Source organism: Drosophila virilis, chromosome 5 (assembly GCF_030788295.1).
Source record: "Drosophila virilis strain 15010-1051.87 chromosome 5, Dvir_AGI_RSII-ME, whole genome shotgun sequence".
NCBI lineage: Eukaryota > Metazoa > Arthropoda > Insecta > Diptera > Drosophilidae > Drosophila > Drosophila virilis.
The window spans coordinates 2,480,977-2,498,618 of record NC_091547.1 but is presented as its reverse complement, the minus strand read 5'-3'; the positions used below and the strand labels follow the sequence as shown (position 1 = coordinate 2,498,618).

General features: G+C 41.2%; 1 protein-coding gene across 1 annotated transcript; it reads left to right on the top strand.

Annotated features, from left to right (window-relative positions):
* The first annotated feature begins 45 nt into the window (after positions 1-45).
* Positions 46-17,634, top strand: Lac (septate junction protein lachesin). The gene is made up of 2 exons (XM_002059766.4): positions 46-1,017; positions 16,294-17,634. The coding sequence occupies exons 1-2, from the start codon at positions 468-470 to the stop codon at positions 16,839-16,841; spliced, it is 1,098 nt and encodes a 365-aa protein (XP_002059802.1). The 5' UTR covers positions 46-467; the 3' UTR covers positions 16,842-17,634.
* Positions 17,635-17,642: the final 8 nt, after the last annotated feature.

Genomic DNA, 17,642 nt, shown 5'->3' with positions numbered 1-17,642 from the left:
GGTGTATCATTTACGCAAGCGCCGGCTGCGGCGCGCCTCACTCGAATCATTTGTGTTGTGACAGTCGAATCGTGCGGACGTCTTAAATTTGTTGTGGCTCTCGCGTGTGCTTAAAAGTATAAATTAGTAAACTCGGCTTACACAGACATCAGTGAAAGAGAGTAAGAGCGCGCGCGCGCACACACACACGCATACCGAGAGTCGAGAAAAACCAGCTTAGAGCGAGCTAACAAGTGTGTGTCTAGCGAACAGCATCCGCGCTGTGCCGTGCAACGAAAAGAGCCAAAGCTAACTATTTTTGTTTGGTCACGTCTTCGGGCGTCCCAGAGCGCAGCGCCAAATAGCTCAGCGGCAGCTTTTCTTCAACAGTTTAAAATTTACTGTTGCAGCCGACGTACAAATAATCAGCCGTAGGGTGTGGTGCAATATATATATATTTATATTTCTGTACTCCAAAAAGCACAAGAATGTGGCAAGCTGAGCACCTGAAGATTAACAATTTGTGGCATGCACTGCTGCTGCTGCTGATTGCACTCGCCACGCACGCACAGGCGCAGAGAACGCCCACAATTTCGTACATTACGCAGGAGCAGATCAAGGATATTGGCGGCACTGTTGAATTCGACTGCTCGGTGCAGTATGCCAAAGAATATAATGTGCTCTTCCTCAAGACAGACTCAGATGCCGTCTTCCTCTCAACGGGCTCAACGCTTGTGATTAAAGATTCGCGCTTCTCGCTGCGCTACGATCCCAACTCTTCCACATACAAGCTGCAGATCAAGGACATACAGGAAACAGATGCGGGCACCTACACCTGTCAGGTGGTCATCTCCACCGTGCACAAGGTGAGCGCCAGTGTGAAGCTATCGGTGCGTCGACCGCCCGTCATCTCCGACAATTCAACTCAATCGATTGTGGCCAGCGAGGGCAGCGAGGTGCAAATGGAGTGTTATGCCAGCGGTTATCCAACACCGACCATCACATGGCGACGCGAGAACAATGCCATTCTGCCAACGGGTGAGTCTCCCTTTAATTATTAATTAACCAACACTATTAGCTGACCCCAAACCCTCCCCCCTTGCCCCTCAAACAGACCTGTGGCAGGCGTACGATACATTTACATGATATGTCCGTCTGTTTTGGGGCGCTGTCTTCTCTCTCTCTCTCTGTCTGTCTCTCTGGCTGCCACTTGCTATGCATGTGTGTGTGTGTGACCGTGACTCACTCAGTCGTCACCGTTGGCGTTTGTTTATTTGCCTGTTCTAGACTTTATTTTGTTGTATGTTTGCTTTGCGTGTTTTGCATATATTCATTTCCCACCTGTTTTCAACAGCCCTTTTTAGTTATTTTTCTTGCCAGTTTCTCATATGAAAGCGCATTGTTGTCTTATATATACATACATATTACAAAGCGTTAAGCTCGGCTTGCGCTCTCTCACTCTCTCGCGCGCGCTCCCACACCTACACACACAGACACACAGTCACATGCAGCCGCGCTCTCTCCATTTTCGTGTTATGTTTTGTTGTTGTCTTTGCTTTCTTTGAAAATGGCCAACAACTTGAAATTTTATTGCATTTGCTATTGTTGCTGGGGAAAAGCCAATAAAATAATTTTGTAGCCAACAGGTAAAGAGACTAGCGACAAGGTCAATACTAAGCCATTACAGGTGCACATCAATCCCGTATTCTACCTGTTCTAAACACCTTGCGTGCCATAAATGCGCCGCTTGCGCATCCATAATTGATTTTTAAGTCTCGCTGCGCATTTAACAAGATTGCAGCGTCATTTGCCAGCGGCAGCAGCAGCAGAGGCAGCGCAGCATCGGCAATTAGTGGCACTAATCCCGCCAAGCTGAAAACCGAATACTAAGAAGTATGCATATGTGTGTGTGCGTGTGTCTAAATGCAATTACAAATGGTTAAAAAAAAAAAATACAAAAGAAATACTAAAGCTGCACAATTTTTGGCTTAGGCAGCGGCTTAATGTCTTGGGATTAAGTATTGCACAGTTTTCGACTTGAGCATTTTTAAACTGGCAGCCCTTAAATCATAAATTAACTATTGCAATAATAATAGTTTTTTTCTGAAGAACTTTTGTAAGATGGCGACTTGAGCGCTGATAAAATCTGTTTTTAATTATCGATAACATGTCCCAATTGCATGGAATCGATATGAAAATGTATCGATATGCGGTTTGTTTAGCATATATCAGAGCTTAAAAGAACAAGACACACTGTTTTTTGTAGGCATAAATTTGGGCTTTGTGTATTTACACATATTTGGCCATACTTTTTTCAATTTTACCGCAAGACTTTTCGATTTTGTGTTTGTGCATATAAAAGAAAGTTAAAATGTTTGCAAACGCAACTTGACGCTGAGCTTAAGCTATTTCTCACAGTGGAACACTCCCGACTAGAGCACTCTAAATTGATTTCTTCTAAAACGTTGAAAAATTAAGGTAAACACAGTTTTTATTGCTCTAATTGAATAGTTTTATCTGAAACCACGAATCAAACACAAATAGCTTTATTTGGGCCTGGTCACACCCTGTACCATTAAACAGACTTTTTCAAACATTTCAACGATCGACTTGTGCCATCTTTAATTACTTTAGCCTTGACTTGCCTAAAACGTGGACGCTCATTGGAGCGTCTATTAATGGGGTATCCAGCTGATGGTTGGGTGTGTGCTCGGCAAGATTGCTCCCTTCCCGGGCTGAGCACTTGAAACCGAAAGCTACTTAAGGCCTGGAACTGTGTGCTTGGGGTTTTGGGCACAATAGCTGGTATACGCTTGAGAAACTTACTTCAATGTCAGCACTGGCTACATATATATGTATATACACATATATATTTATATGGTACAGTATACACAATAAATCAAAGGTAAATCAACCTTTGAGCAGGACCTCACAGGCAGCAGCAGCAGTCGCCCCTGTGCGGAGTTTCACACGTTTAATTTAAAGCGCTTGGGCAAACAAAAATCCGCGCCAAGCTTTGAAATGCGCCAACGAGCCATGAGCGGGTAGAGAGAGAGAGAGAGAGAGAGCGTGAAGGAGGGGGGGTGTAAGGAGTGCAGAGGCCTGCACTAGAGATGCTTTTATGCGGCAGAATTCGCATTGCGAGGCATTCGACAACTTCAGCACGCGCAATTGCTTCCGCAACTTGAAAACGTACCGTTTGATGGTGACTGCTGCAGCCGCTAGGAAAAAGGAGTGGGTTGGGGAGGGGTGACGGGTGAGAGCAGTGGCCCGGGCATATGAGTGCAAACATATTCTGGCGTAAAGCCAGGCGAGGCAGGAGGCAGGAGGCGTTACTGTGTATCAGACACGGTTACGGCTTGGGTGGGTACAGTGCAACAAAAACAAAGTAAACAACGGCAACAACAACAACAACAACAACCAGAACAACAACAACAATTGTTAAGGCCATGTCGAATGCGCTGAGCCCCGTTCAGCGCCCTTTCGCGCGCATAATTTGTATTTTGATAGCCGGCAAATACAATGCACACAATATACAATATAAAATATATACAACATATACAACATATACAAAATATATATAAATTACAAGCCAAAAAGGTAAAAAAAAAAAAAAACACGACACAAACAATGGGCGCTGCGAATAAACCCCCTCTAAACCCGCTCTTATGCGTCCCTCTTCTGTTGTAAAATGCAAACAGTTCGCGGCAGCCGCTTCTAAGCAACCCCTGCCCAGGAGCACGGGCAGAGGCCAGGGCAGGGCAGGGCCAGGGGCTGGGGCTGGGCAGGGACTACGGGATTGGACCACGCCTTAGCCGCGAGGAAGAAAACAGGGACACGCACATAAACAAACGCAGAAGGAACCCCTAATCAGGCGCTTCCGTTGCCGGTTTTTAGCGCGCAAAAAGAATAAATATATACACAAGTATATAGGGCTAGCCGAACTAGTAGATGCCTTGTTAAATAAAGAAACGTAGCCGTTATTCGCATTCATTTCGCATTATGAAAAATTGCGTGTTTTGAAGGCGATATTTCTGCACCCACATATTGTAAATTTCAATCTTAAATAACTTTTTGTTGTGCGATCTTTATGAAATTTGCAGGGTATCAAGAATACTTTTTTAAGCTGGGCATATACCTAGAATAAAACAAATAGAAGAAGCCATATGTCTATATATATATGTTATTGTCTACTTCGTGAAGAAGTGCAATAAACCCGTGTCTTATGTTTACAGGGTATTCTAAGTGAACCTTGACTCGCCAGAGAGCTAAAAACTCTTAAATCAATCAAATAGACAGCTAGAACATGGCTATATCTAGAATATTCAGGCTGAACAATCAATATACTCCTCTCATATGCTTACAGGGTATTCCAGGTGAAGGGTGTGTCCTCTCGCGATCTTTGACTCGGTGCAAGGGCCAATTTGTGCGTTGCCAAGCAAATCGATTGGGCCTTAATAACGTTAAAGCGTCAACAGAATAAATTGATAGCACCTGGCTAACTGCCCTACCCCTGCCTCTACCCTGCTCTGTCTCCCCTCCCCTCGGCCCAGCTGCACACCTGTTTAGGCATGCAAAAATTGCATCGGCCAATGGTTTATTTATCAGGCAACTGCATTGCGTTTTGGCCATAATAATAAAGCTCACCTTGGCCCAACTCGAGCCTCACGTGAGGCCAGCCAAATTGGGTTTCGAATGTTGTGTCCGGCTTTACAAATTTTCGAGCTGCGTTTGCTCAAAATAAATAAAGCAATAAAGAAATGAAAACAAACAGAAAAACAACGCGCATCCATTCAAATTTGCAACGCTCGCAATTTGTTGTTTATTTCTTTTTAATTCTGGCATCATTTCAAACGATGCCAACAGAACGAGGGCAGTTCAAATAATGATGCGATTATATCAAAAATCATCCATTCTCTTAGGCAAGACCCCAGTATTCCTTCAATTCGTGTTAATAACTCATTTTTATTGTCTATGATAAGACTCTTAAACCAGATGTCAAATATCCAATTTAATCTTTAAAACTCGAAAACTATTTGAACTATAAATATACATAAATAGACTGTAGAGAGATGAGATTGAGCTTAGTTTGTTTAGATATTCTTCTTAGCAAAGCAAGTCAAATTTCCAGGTTCATATGTATGTCCGGCCATTCTGCGCATTCTATTGTCTCGGGAGTTCGAACCCTAAACTTTTTAACTTAATTTCTTAGATAATGGGAACACTTTGGGTAATATGTAAGTCTCACTCTTCTCTCTTTTTGTGGAATTCTTCTTATCAAATAGCGCATGCATTCTGCGCATTCTATCTTCCGTCTTCTCGAGGGTTCGAACCATCAACTTCATGCTCAAATACTTATTTAATTATTTAATTTCTTACATTATTGGAGCTTGGGTTAGTATTTAACAGTCTAACTTACTCTTCTCTCTTTACTCCGAACTTTGTTTATCTATGACTCTGCTGTCGCCCATTCGACGATTGCTTCTTCTCGATCCTGAACGTGTTAATTCTGTCTTTGCTACATTCCTTATTTTATTGCAATCTTGGAGCTTATTTAACAGTCTCACTCTTCTCCCTTTTTCTCGCACTACCCTCGAATTTGCGGATAATTTCTCAACTTATTCGTAATGCTTTGTTATGATGTCTGACAGGAAACATTTGGGTTCTGCATGGGCATCATTAGGAGAGCACTTCTCGTGCTGTTAAATAAACAATTACACAAAACATATCCGAATGTTTAGATCCCAATCGAGCGATAAGATCTAAGAGAAACAGCAACAAGCGAAAGCCAATTGACGCTTATTGGACAATAATGTGGAACTGAGCGAAAAGATCTGCTCTCCAGATAGATGCATGTGTATATGTTCATGTGTGATCGCTTGTCACATGAATCTTAGTCTCTGAATGTCAAAATATACCCCTTAAAAAAATAACTGAATAGAGAGGGGAGCTACTTGAGCGTGAAAACGTTTATGCAAATTACGAGAACTCTTGAGTGCGTTTCGAGTGCTCCAATTGCGTAATCGAATACCAAAATATATTTGCAATTTCAAAACATAATTTTTGGGGGTTCAAAGTTAGTTTCTAGGGTGAAATATGAAAGGGTCTGATATGGAAATTTTTATGAAATTTACGCTTAAAAATTTCGTTGCGCAATTGATGCGCCACTCGAGGCTCGCAACGGGGCGTGGCCAAATTGGCAAAATAATCGCAAAATATATATTTAATGAAAAATTGCTAGCATGCCACTCAACGAGCCTCCCCCCCTCACCCCCTCACCCTTCGGTATACCCTTCTGGCAATTGGATTTCTGCATCCACTTTTGCCACTGTCCAAATATTTGCAAGTAATTAAGTTTTTGCACACATGGAATTAAATAAGGGAAATAAAGGAAAGTGTAAGGAGGCACGAGTTTTATGTATTATTATTGCATATGCAAGCATAATTTCTGCCACACACCCCCTTTCCCCCTCTCTCTCTCTCTCTCTTCCCTGTTGAGGAAGTGTACACAACAATGTTGCATTCTGTGTGTTTGTGTGTGCCTTATGCATTATGTTCGCTCTGTTCTAGTTGCAGATACAAAGGCAGAGGCAATAAACAAGTTGAGTAGTAAAAGACTCAGAGATACCCTGTTAACATCTGCGAGTTGCCGCACTTCTATATCATCTTACATTACCTACCCTCCGGCATATATTCTTTTCGCCTCTCCGGCGCACTCTAAACAATGCATTTCTAAATAACTCGAGTATTCCTTGTTTGATTGTTGTAAAATTTTCAAAGCTTGAAGATAATAGTCCAAAGTGTGTGCATACCAAACATCAAGAGCTTATCTCTAAAAATGATATATTTCTGGCCACTCTGAACAAACGTTTCTTAAATAACTCGTGTATTCCTCATTTGATTGCTATAAACTTTAACTAGCTTGAGTATAACAGTCGAATGTGCTTGCACACCAAAAATCAAATGCATATCTCTGTTATTTTTGTTAGGAGCTGCCTTCTTCTGTCTGCCCTTTGTTTTTGCCCACTTACTATAGATACAGTGCACAAGAACTAGCAAGCACAAAAACACCAAGAAAAGCAACAATAATATGATGATGACGTACTGAAAAACTTGTTTATGAATGTTGGTTGCTGGGGCAACGACCACATGACAAAGCGGGCCCAGAAACTAGCAACTGGCAACGGCCAACGTGCAACGTACAACTAGGGATTGGTAACTGGTCAGTTTTGAGGCAGAGGGTCTTCGGCCGCTCTGTACTTTGAGTTGGCTGAAAAGTAAAGCGGCGCGCTCAGCCAATCGGCTGAAAGTGGCCAACTAACTTGTTAGTTAATTGCTTGGGCTTTTACTATATATTTTACAGCCTAGCCCCATTTTGTGGCTATGACAATGGGTAAATGATTTGGCTGTAGCCAGCAATTCCCAAGATCTGTGCCTCGATTTTCGTTAGTACAAGCGAGAAATTTAGAGGATTTATCAAGTATTTTAAGTGTTATTTGAATTAACTTTCGAGTTTAACCTAACAGCTCTGGTTATGTTAATAACATGTCATGTTAAAGCTCAATGTTAGAATTCGCTTAATCTTCTCTTCACTTAGAGCTGTTAAAATTGTGTTTTAAGCCAATTTTAACTGTGGAAAATATGTAAAACTATTTTTTTAAAACCATTTCGCTTAGCTCACGTTTAATTTTTGCTGCCATTTTGTGAATTTTATTAAAGAAACTCTCCAGTTTAATGCTCCCTACAAGCTTAACAGTTCAGCGTATGTGTAATCGGCTTGACATTTGGTCTTCTCTTGCAATAAAGCTATTAAAATTATGTTTTAAACCAATTTAAACTTTTTTATATAAAAAATGTTGTGGGGAAATATATAAAAACTAGTTTTGTTTTTTAAATCTTACATTTAATTTAGTCGCCATTTTGTGAACAACCTTTTTTACCGCTCAGCCAAAGTAAACTCAATATATATGTATATGTATTTATGTAGATTTCTCTGTATGTCCGTGTCCTTTTGGGTCTACTACCATTGTGCATTGCGCTTATCACACAAAATTCACGTATTTGCCGGCAATTTCATTATTTACTCAGCACTTTCGGCGTCGCGTTGCACGTCACACAGAGGACCGGCTTTTTAATCCTAATCCATATCAGACACGGGTTTTGAATACCGAATATTTCCCACCCTAACTCTATTTGTGTTTATTTTCAGGATTTGGGCATATTTGTTTAGGAACGCAACATTCACTGTCAGATTTATGTTGATACTTTATTGTAATTGCGATTTTAATAGCTGTTACTTGAGTTTGAGATTTCTTGAAACTATTTACTAGCGAGCGTTAGAGTCGAGTACAGAGACGAGGGCGACATAAATTCAATTATACGACATTTTTCCAAAAATGAAAAATAAAAAAAAAAAACGCTTAAAACTCAATTGTGTTGAGCCTTTTGTGAGTCTCTCGATGGACATGGTCTCAAATTCTTGAGTTGCTTCGCAATTTGTGTGTGTGTGAGGGTGTGTGTGTGTGCGTGTGCGTGTGTGTGAGGGTGTGTGTGCTGTTGTGTACAATCCAATAAATGGCATGCCGGGTAGCTATAATGTGCTCTACTCGAAGAAATCACTTTTCAAAAGTCAACAACACAATGTCTACCCGAAGGGGGCAGGAGGAGGGTGGGCGGCGTTTTTTTTTTGCCGTGGGGATGATTCGAGTCTCGCCAGCGTCCGGAGGGTGTCTGCGTTTTGTGGGTTGTGCGGTTGTCGCTGTTGTTGAAGGCTGAAGGTTGATGCGTTAGCCACCAAAGTGGGTGCATTCACATGTCTCAAGAGCTTGTTATATGCTCGATACATGTGTGTGTGTGTGCTTGTGTGTGTGTGTGTGTGTGTGTGCACCACCAACAACAAGCAGCTGAAGAAGAAGAAGGTGACTACTCATAATGTTGATGTTGCCTGATGAGTTTTGGGTGACAAAACAGGAAGAGGCGACAAATTTGCAAAGGCATGCAATTTTTAATAAGAACAACAGAGTGCAAAGAAGAGACTGAGAGGGAAGGTGAGCGAGAGAGAGAGGCAGAGGGAGATGCTGCATGTCAACATACATCAGGTGTTTTCCGCTGACCTCAAGTAACTTGACTTCTACGGCAGCTGCCTGGCTGAGACTTGACTCGAATAATGCTTGGGTATTGCAGGAAAACATATTGTAAAATCAAAGAAATACTTGCGCTATACGAAGTAGAGCTAGAGTGCAAAACATGCCCTAGATCAGGTTCAACATGCGCATATATTAAAAACATGTCAAAATTGCAGCTCAGTTTTGTCAATTTATAAGCAAGAAATAAAATCCAGCCTCAATCAAATCGTTGTCTTCTATCTAAGAAATCGAAATTGATGTGTCCAACCTCAAGTAACTCGAATTCTAGCGCAGTTTTAAGGCTCAAAACTTATTGTGTGAACAGCTGGAATACGAAATTCCTCTTAAACAATTAGGTAAACAAATAAAAAATGTAAATAATAGATAGAAAAAGGCAGTTAAAATTCTTAACAATCGGCCTAAAAGTGAACAAGATTGATTTCCAAAACTCTTAAAACGCGACTTCTAAAAGAATTTCAAAGCAGCAATTGTCATATATCTAGTATAACTAAAGAATATGCCAAATATGACTAAAACAACAATACGGATTGTCAATTTGTAGTTCTGCTAGCGAAAAATGAAATAACTCGAGTTCTAGATAAGCTGCATAGCTCAATTCTGTGTTAGACGTGGATTATCTAGGAAATACTAAATATATATAATAATGATAATACTAAATATAACTCGACTCAAAGAAGACCTTCAGCTATGAAGTTAAAGTTAGGTATAATTCGAGAAATAAAAGAAATAAATTTGTCGGAGCTATTTCCACATGATATATGTGGGGTATTTGGACTCAATGCTATCAGAAATGGCAACCAAATGAATAAAATACTCTACGAAATACTCCAAATAAAAAACTAGCAATACAAATCGACTCAAAGAAGAGCTGCAACTATGAAGTACGCTTTATGCTGGGCCTAAATTAAGCTACATTTTGAGGTTTTTAAAGAGCATTTACCACATAGTATATACGGGGTATACGGACTCAATGCTAACGGAAACCGAAACCAAATATAGGCAGAGGAATCTCTCGAAAAAATCGGTCCACAAAATGTACATAAAAAAAAAAAGTGAAAATTGCATTAGAGGCAAAAACAACGTGTGCGCAGTTTTTAATTGGATTTTTGCTAGCCCAGAGCCGCAGATAGACAGACAGAGGTATGGAGGAAGAGGAGCAGGTAGGGGAGAGAGGAGGAGTGACGACTCGCAGAGTAAAGTTTCTGGTCTGGAAGTGTGCAGCGAGCGCAAATAATATGGTGCGTCATTAAAAGCCGACGTGGTTTATGATGAGTCACACGTGGTTGTTGTTGTTGTTGTTGTCGTGGTGCATTAACATTCATAATTTGCACCTGGCAACGTTGCATAGAACCCAAATCTCCCTCTTGCCCCCCTTACAACTGTGTTGACATTTGAAGAGTCGCCTGTTTTTCTTGAGCAACAACTTCATTTCGCCAAACGGTTTTGTTTGCAGCGTCCCAAAAAAAAGCTGTAAGAAAATGGAAAAACCAATGCAGGAAATTGAAAGGGAAAAACAAATATGGCCGCAGGCAGTTCAAACCGAGCTCGTACCTGTTGAGAGGAGGAGGAGGAGGAGGAGAAGACGCGGGGCAGACACTTTTTTTTTTTGGGCACATTTTTCCTGTCAATTTGAATTTCGCGTCGTCTGCCGTTGCTTTTGATTGGTGCGAATAGATTTTTGCATGGCATACAAATTTCCATTTCCTAACGGGCCGCAACGGTGGTTGTTACGGGCCCAAAATGGCGGCCGCTAATCGTAGTTTACCGTATCAGAAAATATATATATGTGTAGCAACCCTTCAATTTTCTCGCAACTTGTCACAAATTTTCCAAGCCAGCGCGCAGCAAAAAAACACAAAAACAAAATATATATATATATATATAGAAATAGGAATTTAAATAAAACTAAACGTTGGCGATAAACAAAATTGCTGGAAAGTAATGCCGGGCCAGGTGTTAGGGTCGCAATGGAGCGGGGCGATGTGTTGACTTACCCCATAAAATATGGCTCAAAACTCAACAGCTTGAACAGTTTTTGACGGCTCGCTGAAAGTCGCTCAAGCGTCTGTCGCCAGTTGAGCCCCGGTTTGGGAACCTGCCTGAAATTGTGTTGTCGACGGGCGTTTTAATACCCTCTATACGCAGGGCATTTGGATTGTGGCGTGAAGTGTGTAATGCCAGGTCGAAGATAGGGGAAGAATTAATGCTGACTAGTTTACTGAATGATTGATTGATTGATGATTTATGATCAATGCACAGTCCAAAAGCTTGCAGCTAGAATGTGTAATGCATAAGTTTCTGGTAATTTGCATATTAACATAGTTCATTTAAGCCGGACAGCGCCGGGTTATTTTAGCAGAGTATATTTTTTCTAGCCATACATTGCACATTTGCCAATTGGTACGCGCAACGCCGGGCTATTGCCTAGCACTAAAAAAGTTTCTCTAGCTAGTTTTAACAAGACACAACACGTATTTGTTATATTTTGCAGCAAGTGTATTTATTTGTCGGCGCACTTTAGATATATATTTCTTAACGTTTGCTTCAATTTTAAAATTTCTCCCCCCTCCCTCTCCCCGCCCGCTAGAATGCATTTCCTCTGAGTCGGCATGTTTTGTGAAGGTCTCTACAAAGCGGCCTCTGTTACAATTCGCATGCTTTATTTTTTTTTCAACCTTTGTGAGAGCTCAGGTAATACCTGGTGCTGCTGCTGTTACCTGTGATGTACCTCAAAAGGCTGTCTCTGCTGCTGCTGCTTCTTCTCACTTCTCACCTTGCCCTTGCACTTTGCACAATTTTCATTTTCTTCTGCTGCTGCTGCTGCCTTTAACTGACAATTTATCTCTGGCTGTTTGCCCAAGGGACGAAGTTGTTGTTGTTGTTTCTGGCCCAGACAGGTTCCTTCTTGGCCTGGCTTAAACAAATGCACGGCTGTCTGATTTTTCATTACCATCGCTCGCAGCGTGTGTTTGTGTTTTCCTTTCATTAGTTGGCTGCAGTTGCAACACACACGCACATTCACAGTTTTTCCTGCTCGTCATGCATCCTCCTCCTTCTCCTCCTGCCCTACAGCAAAGTGTTTTTAATTCTCTCATTAGTAACTGAAATTACAACGCCAACATTTAGACTCTGACTGCGACTCTGGCTGGAGATCAGAAGCCAGTGTATGCATCATTTCCGGCTAAAGAGAGACACAGAGAGAGGCAAGTAGAGAGGGGGCCCATGCATTAGCTCCATTTGTAACATTTCCCCCTATATCATTTTCAACTGAATGCGGGCTCGTTAATTGATGTTGGTGTCAGCTCCATTTCCAGTCATCTTCTCAATTTGTCATATCAAACAAAAACCGTGTTATTACACGAGCAATCAGCTTTAGTAGTCGGTTAGACTCGACAAATTAAAGGGTAGCAGTTAGTTGGTACTAGAATTCTTTTACATTTTGATATATGAATTGATATTTGTTATTAGTATAATGGATTTTGTGCGATTCGCCAAAGGTTTCATATTTCTAAATGGATTTTCTGGTGGATTTGAACTGGCGAATTCTCTTACGATTGTCCGACGCTCAGACGAGAGGAGATGCGATGAAAAGAATAGAAAATTAAAGAAAAGATTAGAAAATAGAAGAGAAGAGAAAGAAGAGAGAGAAAAGAAGAGCGAAAGAAAGAAGGGAGAAAAGAGATAAGAGTAGAGTATAGTAAAAGTGCAGAAGAGAAGAAGGGAAGAAGGGAGATAACAAGAGAAAAAGAGAGTAGAGAGAAGGGAAGAAGAAGGGAGATAAAACGTGAAGAGTACAGGAGAAATGAGAAAAATATAAAGGATTTAAGAAGAGAAGAAAAGAGATGGGAAGAGAAGAGAAGAAGGAGAAAGAGAATGGAAGATGAGGAAATATAAAAAAATATACGAATTAAATAGAATAAATAAGAGATTAAAAGGAAAGAAAAGAACAGAAAGGGAAAGGGAAAAGGGAAGCATATCAAGGAATGCATACAAAAAAGAAGAGAAGATAAATGAAAAAAAGGGAATCGAACTAATTAGTTGTTCTTCTATGTTCAGTCTCGTTAGGCCAATGTTATGTCAGCTAAAATTGTAATTACAATAGTCAAACAGTCGATTATCGAAAGGCAAACTCGATGCTGTTCAGCTATTGCGCCTTGTTTCAGAATGATATATGAGCTGGGATTTTGTAATTCGTCTGCATTGTTTATCCTGCACACATTTCGGATTGATATACGATCCGAAACTGAATTAACCCTAATTAACGCCACTTCACAACATGCACAACAAAAGGCGTCCCCTTTCATAGATCATGTTCGTGCCACAGGATCGCATTCATCTTATCGCATATGAGTCGAGTTTTTTGGGGTTTAGTTAGCCGAGGCTTAATAAATTTAACCCAAATTGTCTGAAAGAGTCACATCTTGTGCATATATTGTGATTCTTGACTTTAATTACAAACATGCCCACAAAACTGTGCTGAAGCCCTCTCTCTCTCTCCCTTCCTCTCTCCCTCTCTATTGAGACAAAAGAAAGCTGCGTCTTGAGACTTGTCTTGCATACTTAATAGGTAATTAAATATTTTTTCTTTTTGCCCGTCTGCCACGCCCCAATTAAGCGCATGCGCGACCTCTGCGAAATGAAATTTGTTTGTTTTCCTGGGTTTTTTTTTTAGCAATTTTTTAAACGGTTCTCACTTAGCTAACGGGCTAAAAAATGTGTCGTGTTCGACCTGACCTGCATCTCATTTCATGCAACAGCTAACAAAACATTAAATACTTGACTGAATTTGTCATCGTGAAGAAATGTAGAAATGGGAAACGGGAATCGGGAATGGGCAAAGGGGCACATTTGTTATGGCAACTGCGTGTGCAGCTCAACCTGAGCCGGAGACACGATCTGTCACGAGCTGTTGCACTTGGTACGCTTCCAGTGACACGTTCCCCAAAGCAAAAGTCACAATTTGTATGGATACCCTGTAATTGCTGAGAAATGTGCTTGATAAACTGATAGAGATGTATACTATAGACAAGAGGGGGAAACTTTAAACCTTTTAAGTAGTGCATTTGTATACCCTATTGTCAATGTGAAGAAGAAGGGTATACAACCGTAAATATAAACTTCAAGTATAGAATGCAGAGATTTGCGAAATTAATAGTTTTCCATCCATTTTTCACATTTGCGGGTGGAATTTGACAAAGCCCCGTCTCTGTCATCATTAATCAGGGGTAGATTATCAATAGTAGATCATCAATCAGTCAATCATCAAGAGTTTTTGCTGTAAACATTGCTGAAATTAAGCTAAGCTGCTTTAAATAAACCATTTCCACGCCTTTTCCATATTTGCGGGTGAAAATTGCCAAAGCCCCGTCTCACTGCCCAGCTCTTACAATTTGGGCTGTGAGTAGATTTTTTAATCAAGGGTAGATCATCAATTCAAAGAAATCTACTCTGAGGCCAGCCTCTGTTAGCTTTACAGGGTATCTGCTAGTGCAGCAGTCAGCAAGTAAATTCTGGCTACTCCTTTGACACTTCGTTGACCAACTGTGCACGTTCCACAAACGTAATTCGTTTCGGGCTAATTAAACAAAAGCCCAGCTCTAGTTGGATTTCTTTGGTCTCCGATGAATTGTCGCAATATTGAAATGAATTTCTGTATTTCATTTGCCCGCATCCAGAGTGCATCTTAGGTATTTCAATTGATGTATGCAATTCAATTGTCGCCAGGCGTTGCTCCCAATCCCCTTTCACCCCCCTCTCTGGCAACGCCTCTGCCTCCTCTGTCGATTCAATTTGAATCAAATGCATTTTACTTCGACTCCCCAGCGCAATTAATTTGAAATGTTTCAGCCGAATGAGCAAACGCCTATGTACATATATATATATGTTTATATATACATATACACAATTCACATCCCTCAACCCACATTTCTTTGCCCCCCCTCCCCTTCGCCCGCATGCATTTTGCATAGGTTCCATAAAGCAATATTTCGTGCTGCACACGGTCAACGCTCCTCGTGCTCAGCTTTTGATAGTTTGTGTTTGCTTGTCAATTGTTTCGAGCTTCAATTTCCAAATGTTTGAAGAGTCGCAAATGCGCTTGAGCTAGAGATGAGCGCGATAAGTCGACACGACACGACACGAGCACGACAAGAACACGACACAAATGTTTGAAGAGTCGCAAATGCTGTCGAGCTAGAGATGAGACAAGATGAACACGACAAGAACACGAGACAAGCACGACTAAGGCAAACACGACACGCGCTCAACTCTAACCTCACTTGTGCACCTGGCGTCCGGGCATGTTCATAGATGGGGGGAGGGGTGGAGCACAGGTAATCGACAAGGCGCATTGCCCTCGTTTCAACTTCCGGTTATGAACTGAACCGAATGCTGCTGCTGCTGCAGTTGCAGTTGCTGTCGCTGCTTTTGCACTCGCATTCGGATTCCCATTCACGTTTACGCTTCAGTTGCTTGATGCACTAAACCCCGCCCCCCTCCCAGCTGGCTCCCCCTTTTACCTAGGCTGTCCTCCCGCTAGCAATTGTGTGAGTGCGCGCTTTTCAAAAATTAGTTTGCAAAAAAAAAAAACGTTGCCGCATGTCTAAATGGTTTGCTGCTTGTTAAAGGTCATTAACGTGGCTATTGTTATACAGACACTCGACACGGGAATTCAAATGCGAGTAAGAGTGCTCGACTAGGAGATACCCTAAGACATGTGTCCGATCTTTTCAGCGTATTAAATATGGCATCCAAATGTGTGTAAATGCCAAGAGACCATGCCTCTAAAGGGCATTAGAATGTATGTTATTATAGTATATTACACACCATATACATATACCCCAGCTTTTATAATCCTTGAGCTATTCCCATTCTAAATTTTCGATACGAACAAATAGAACGACTCGACTATTGAAGCTGATCAAGAATTTGGATGACTTCTTCTGCCTGTTACATGCATTGACTACAAATCATCATACCCCTTCTTAACCACTTGCCATGCGTGCGGGGTATCAAAAGGTCACCCGTCATTTGCGGCGCCTCATTAAAATCAGATTTTTCCGAGTGCACAAACACAAAAGCCGCCAGATTTATACATTTAACTCCATTGATAGCCGGACGCACTTGAACACCCTTTGCTAATGACTACCTCTCTCCTCTCCCTTTCCAGATAGCGCCACTTATGTGGGCAACATACTGCGCATCAAGTCGGTGAAGAAGGAGGATCGCGGCACCTACTACTGTGTGGCAGACAACGGCGTCAGCAAGGGAGATCGTCGCAACATCAATGTCGAGGTGGAATTTGCGCCGGTTATAACGGTGCCGCGACCACGTTTGGGTCAGGCGCTGCAATACGACATGGATCTGGAGTGCCACATTGAGGCGTACCCGCCGCCGGCCATTGTTTGGACCAAGGATGACATACAGCTGGCCAACAATCAGCATTATACCGTCTCGCACTTTGCCACCGCCGATGAGTACACCGATTCGACGCTGCGCGTCATCACGATCGAGAAGCGTCAGTATGGCGACTATGTGTGCAAGGCAACGAATCGATTTGGTGATGCCGAGGCGCGTGTCAATCTCTTCGAGACGATCATACCCGTCTGCCCGCCGGCCTGCGGCCAGGCGTACTATGGCGGCGCCGAGCACATGGCCACCTCGGCATCCTCCTTGGCTCTGCTGGGCATTCTGATGGCGCTGCTCTACACCAGATAAGCCAATCCAGCCAAATCCAGACCCACCTCGACGCTCCATATCTAATCCATCAATCACATTTACGAATATATATATACATATATATATCTGAAAGTATATATAGCTACACATGATTAGACAACAGCTGTAGTTGACTTTGATCTGTCGCAAAGCTCTCTTTAATTTGTGTTCTTGCTTCTATGTTAAAAGTTCAAACCTGCCTGCGAATACCATTTTTCCAAGCTATTAAACGTCCAACCTTATGTTAAGTTAAATATAAGTTTCACTCAGAAATGAATCATCTTTAATTGGGCCTAGAACAAACCCAGAAATCGACACAATTTTTCTTGAAAACCCGTCCGTTCATTTTTTCTCTCTATGTATATTTTTAAATAATTTTAGAAGTTAATTAACTAATATACATATATATATATATTCTCAATATATGCATACATCACAACAGCGAAAAGCAATTCTCCATTCCGTTTACACACAATCACATATTTATGAGAATATTTTATTTTTATTAAATAAATAATAAAGTATTTTCGTGCTGCTATATAATATGTAATTAGCATCGTAAAAGTCTGCTCAATTCGAGATACAAATGCGAAAAAAAGCGACAACAAACGAAATCGTTGTGCATTCAATTTTAAGCGCAATTCGACACAAAAAAAAATTAAAAAAAAAAAAAAAACAAAACTTTTGTAGCCCATTTTCGAGCGGGTGTAAATAAAAACCATGCGACTTTTGTAATAAAAAAAAAAAAAAAATGAAAACGTAAAATAAAGCAAAAAAAAAAATATGTAAAAAACCAACAAG

Excerpts from the sequence above, each read along its gene's own strand:
- Lac (XM_002059766.4), top strand. The coding sequence starts at position 468 with ATGTGGCAAGCTGAGCACCTGAAGATTAACAATTTGTGGCATGCACTG. Across the intron at positions 1,018-16,293 it reads CAATGCCATTCTGCCAACGG|ATAGCGCCACTTATGTGGGC; the intron begins GTGAGTCTCCCT and ends CTCCCTTTCCAG.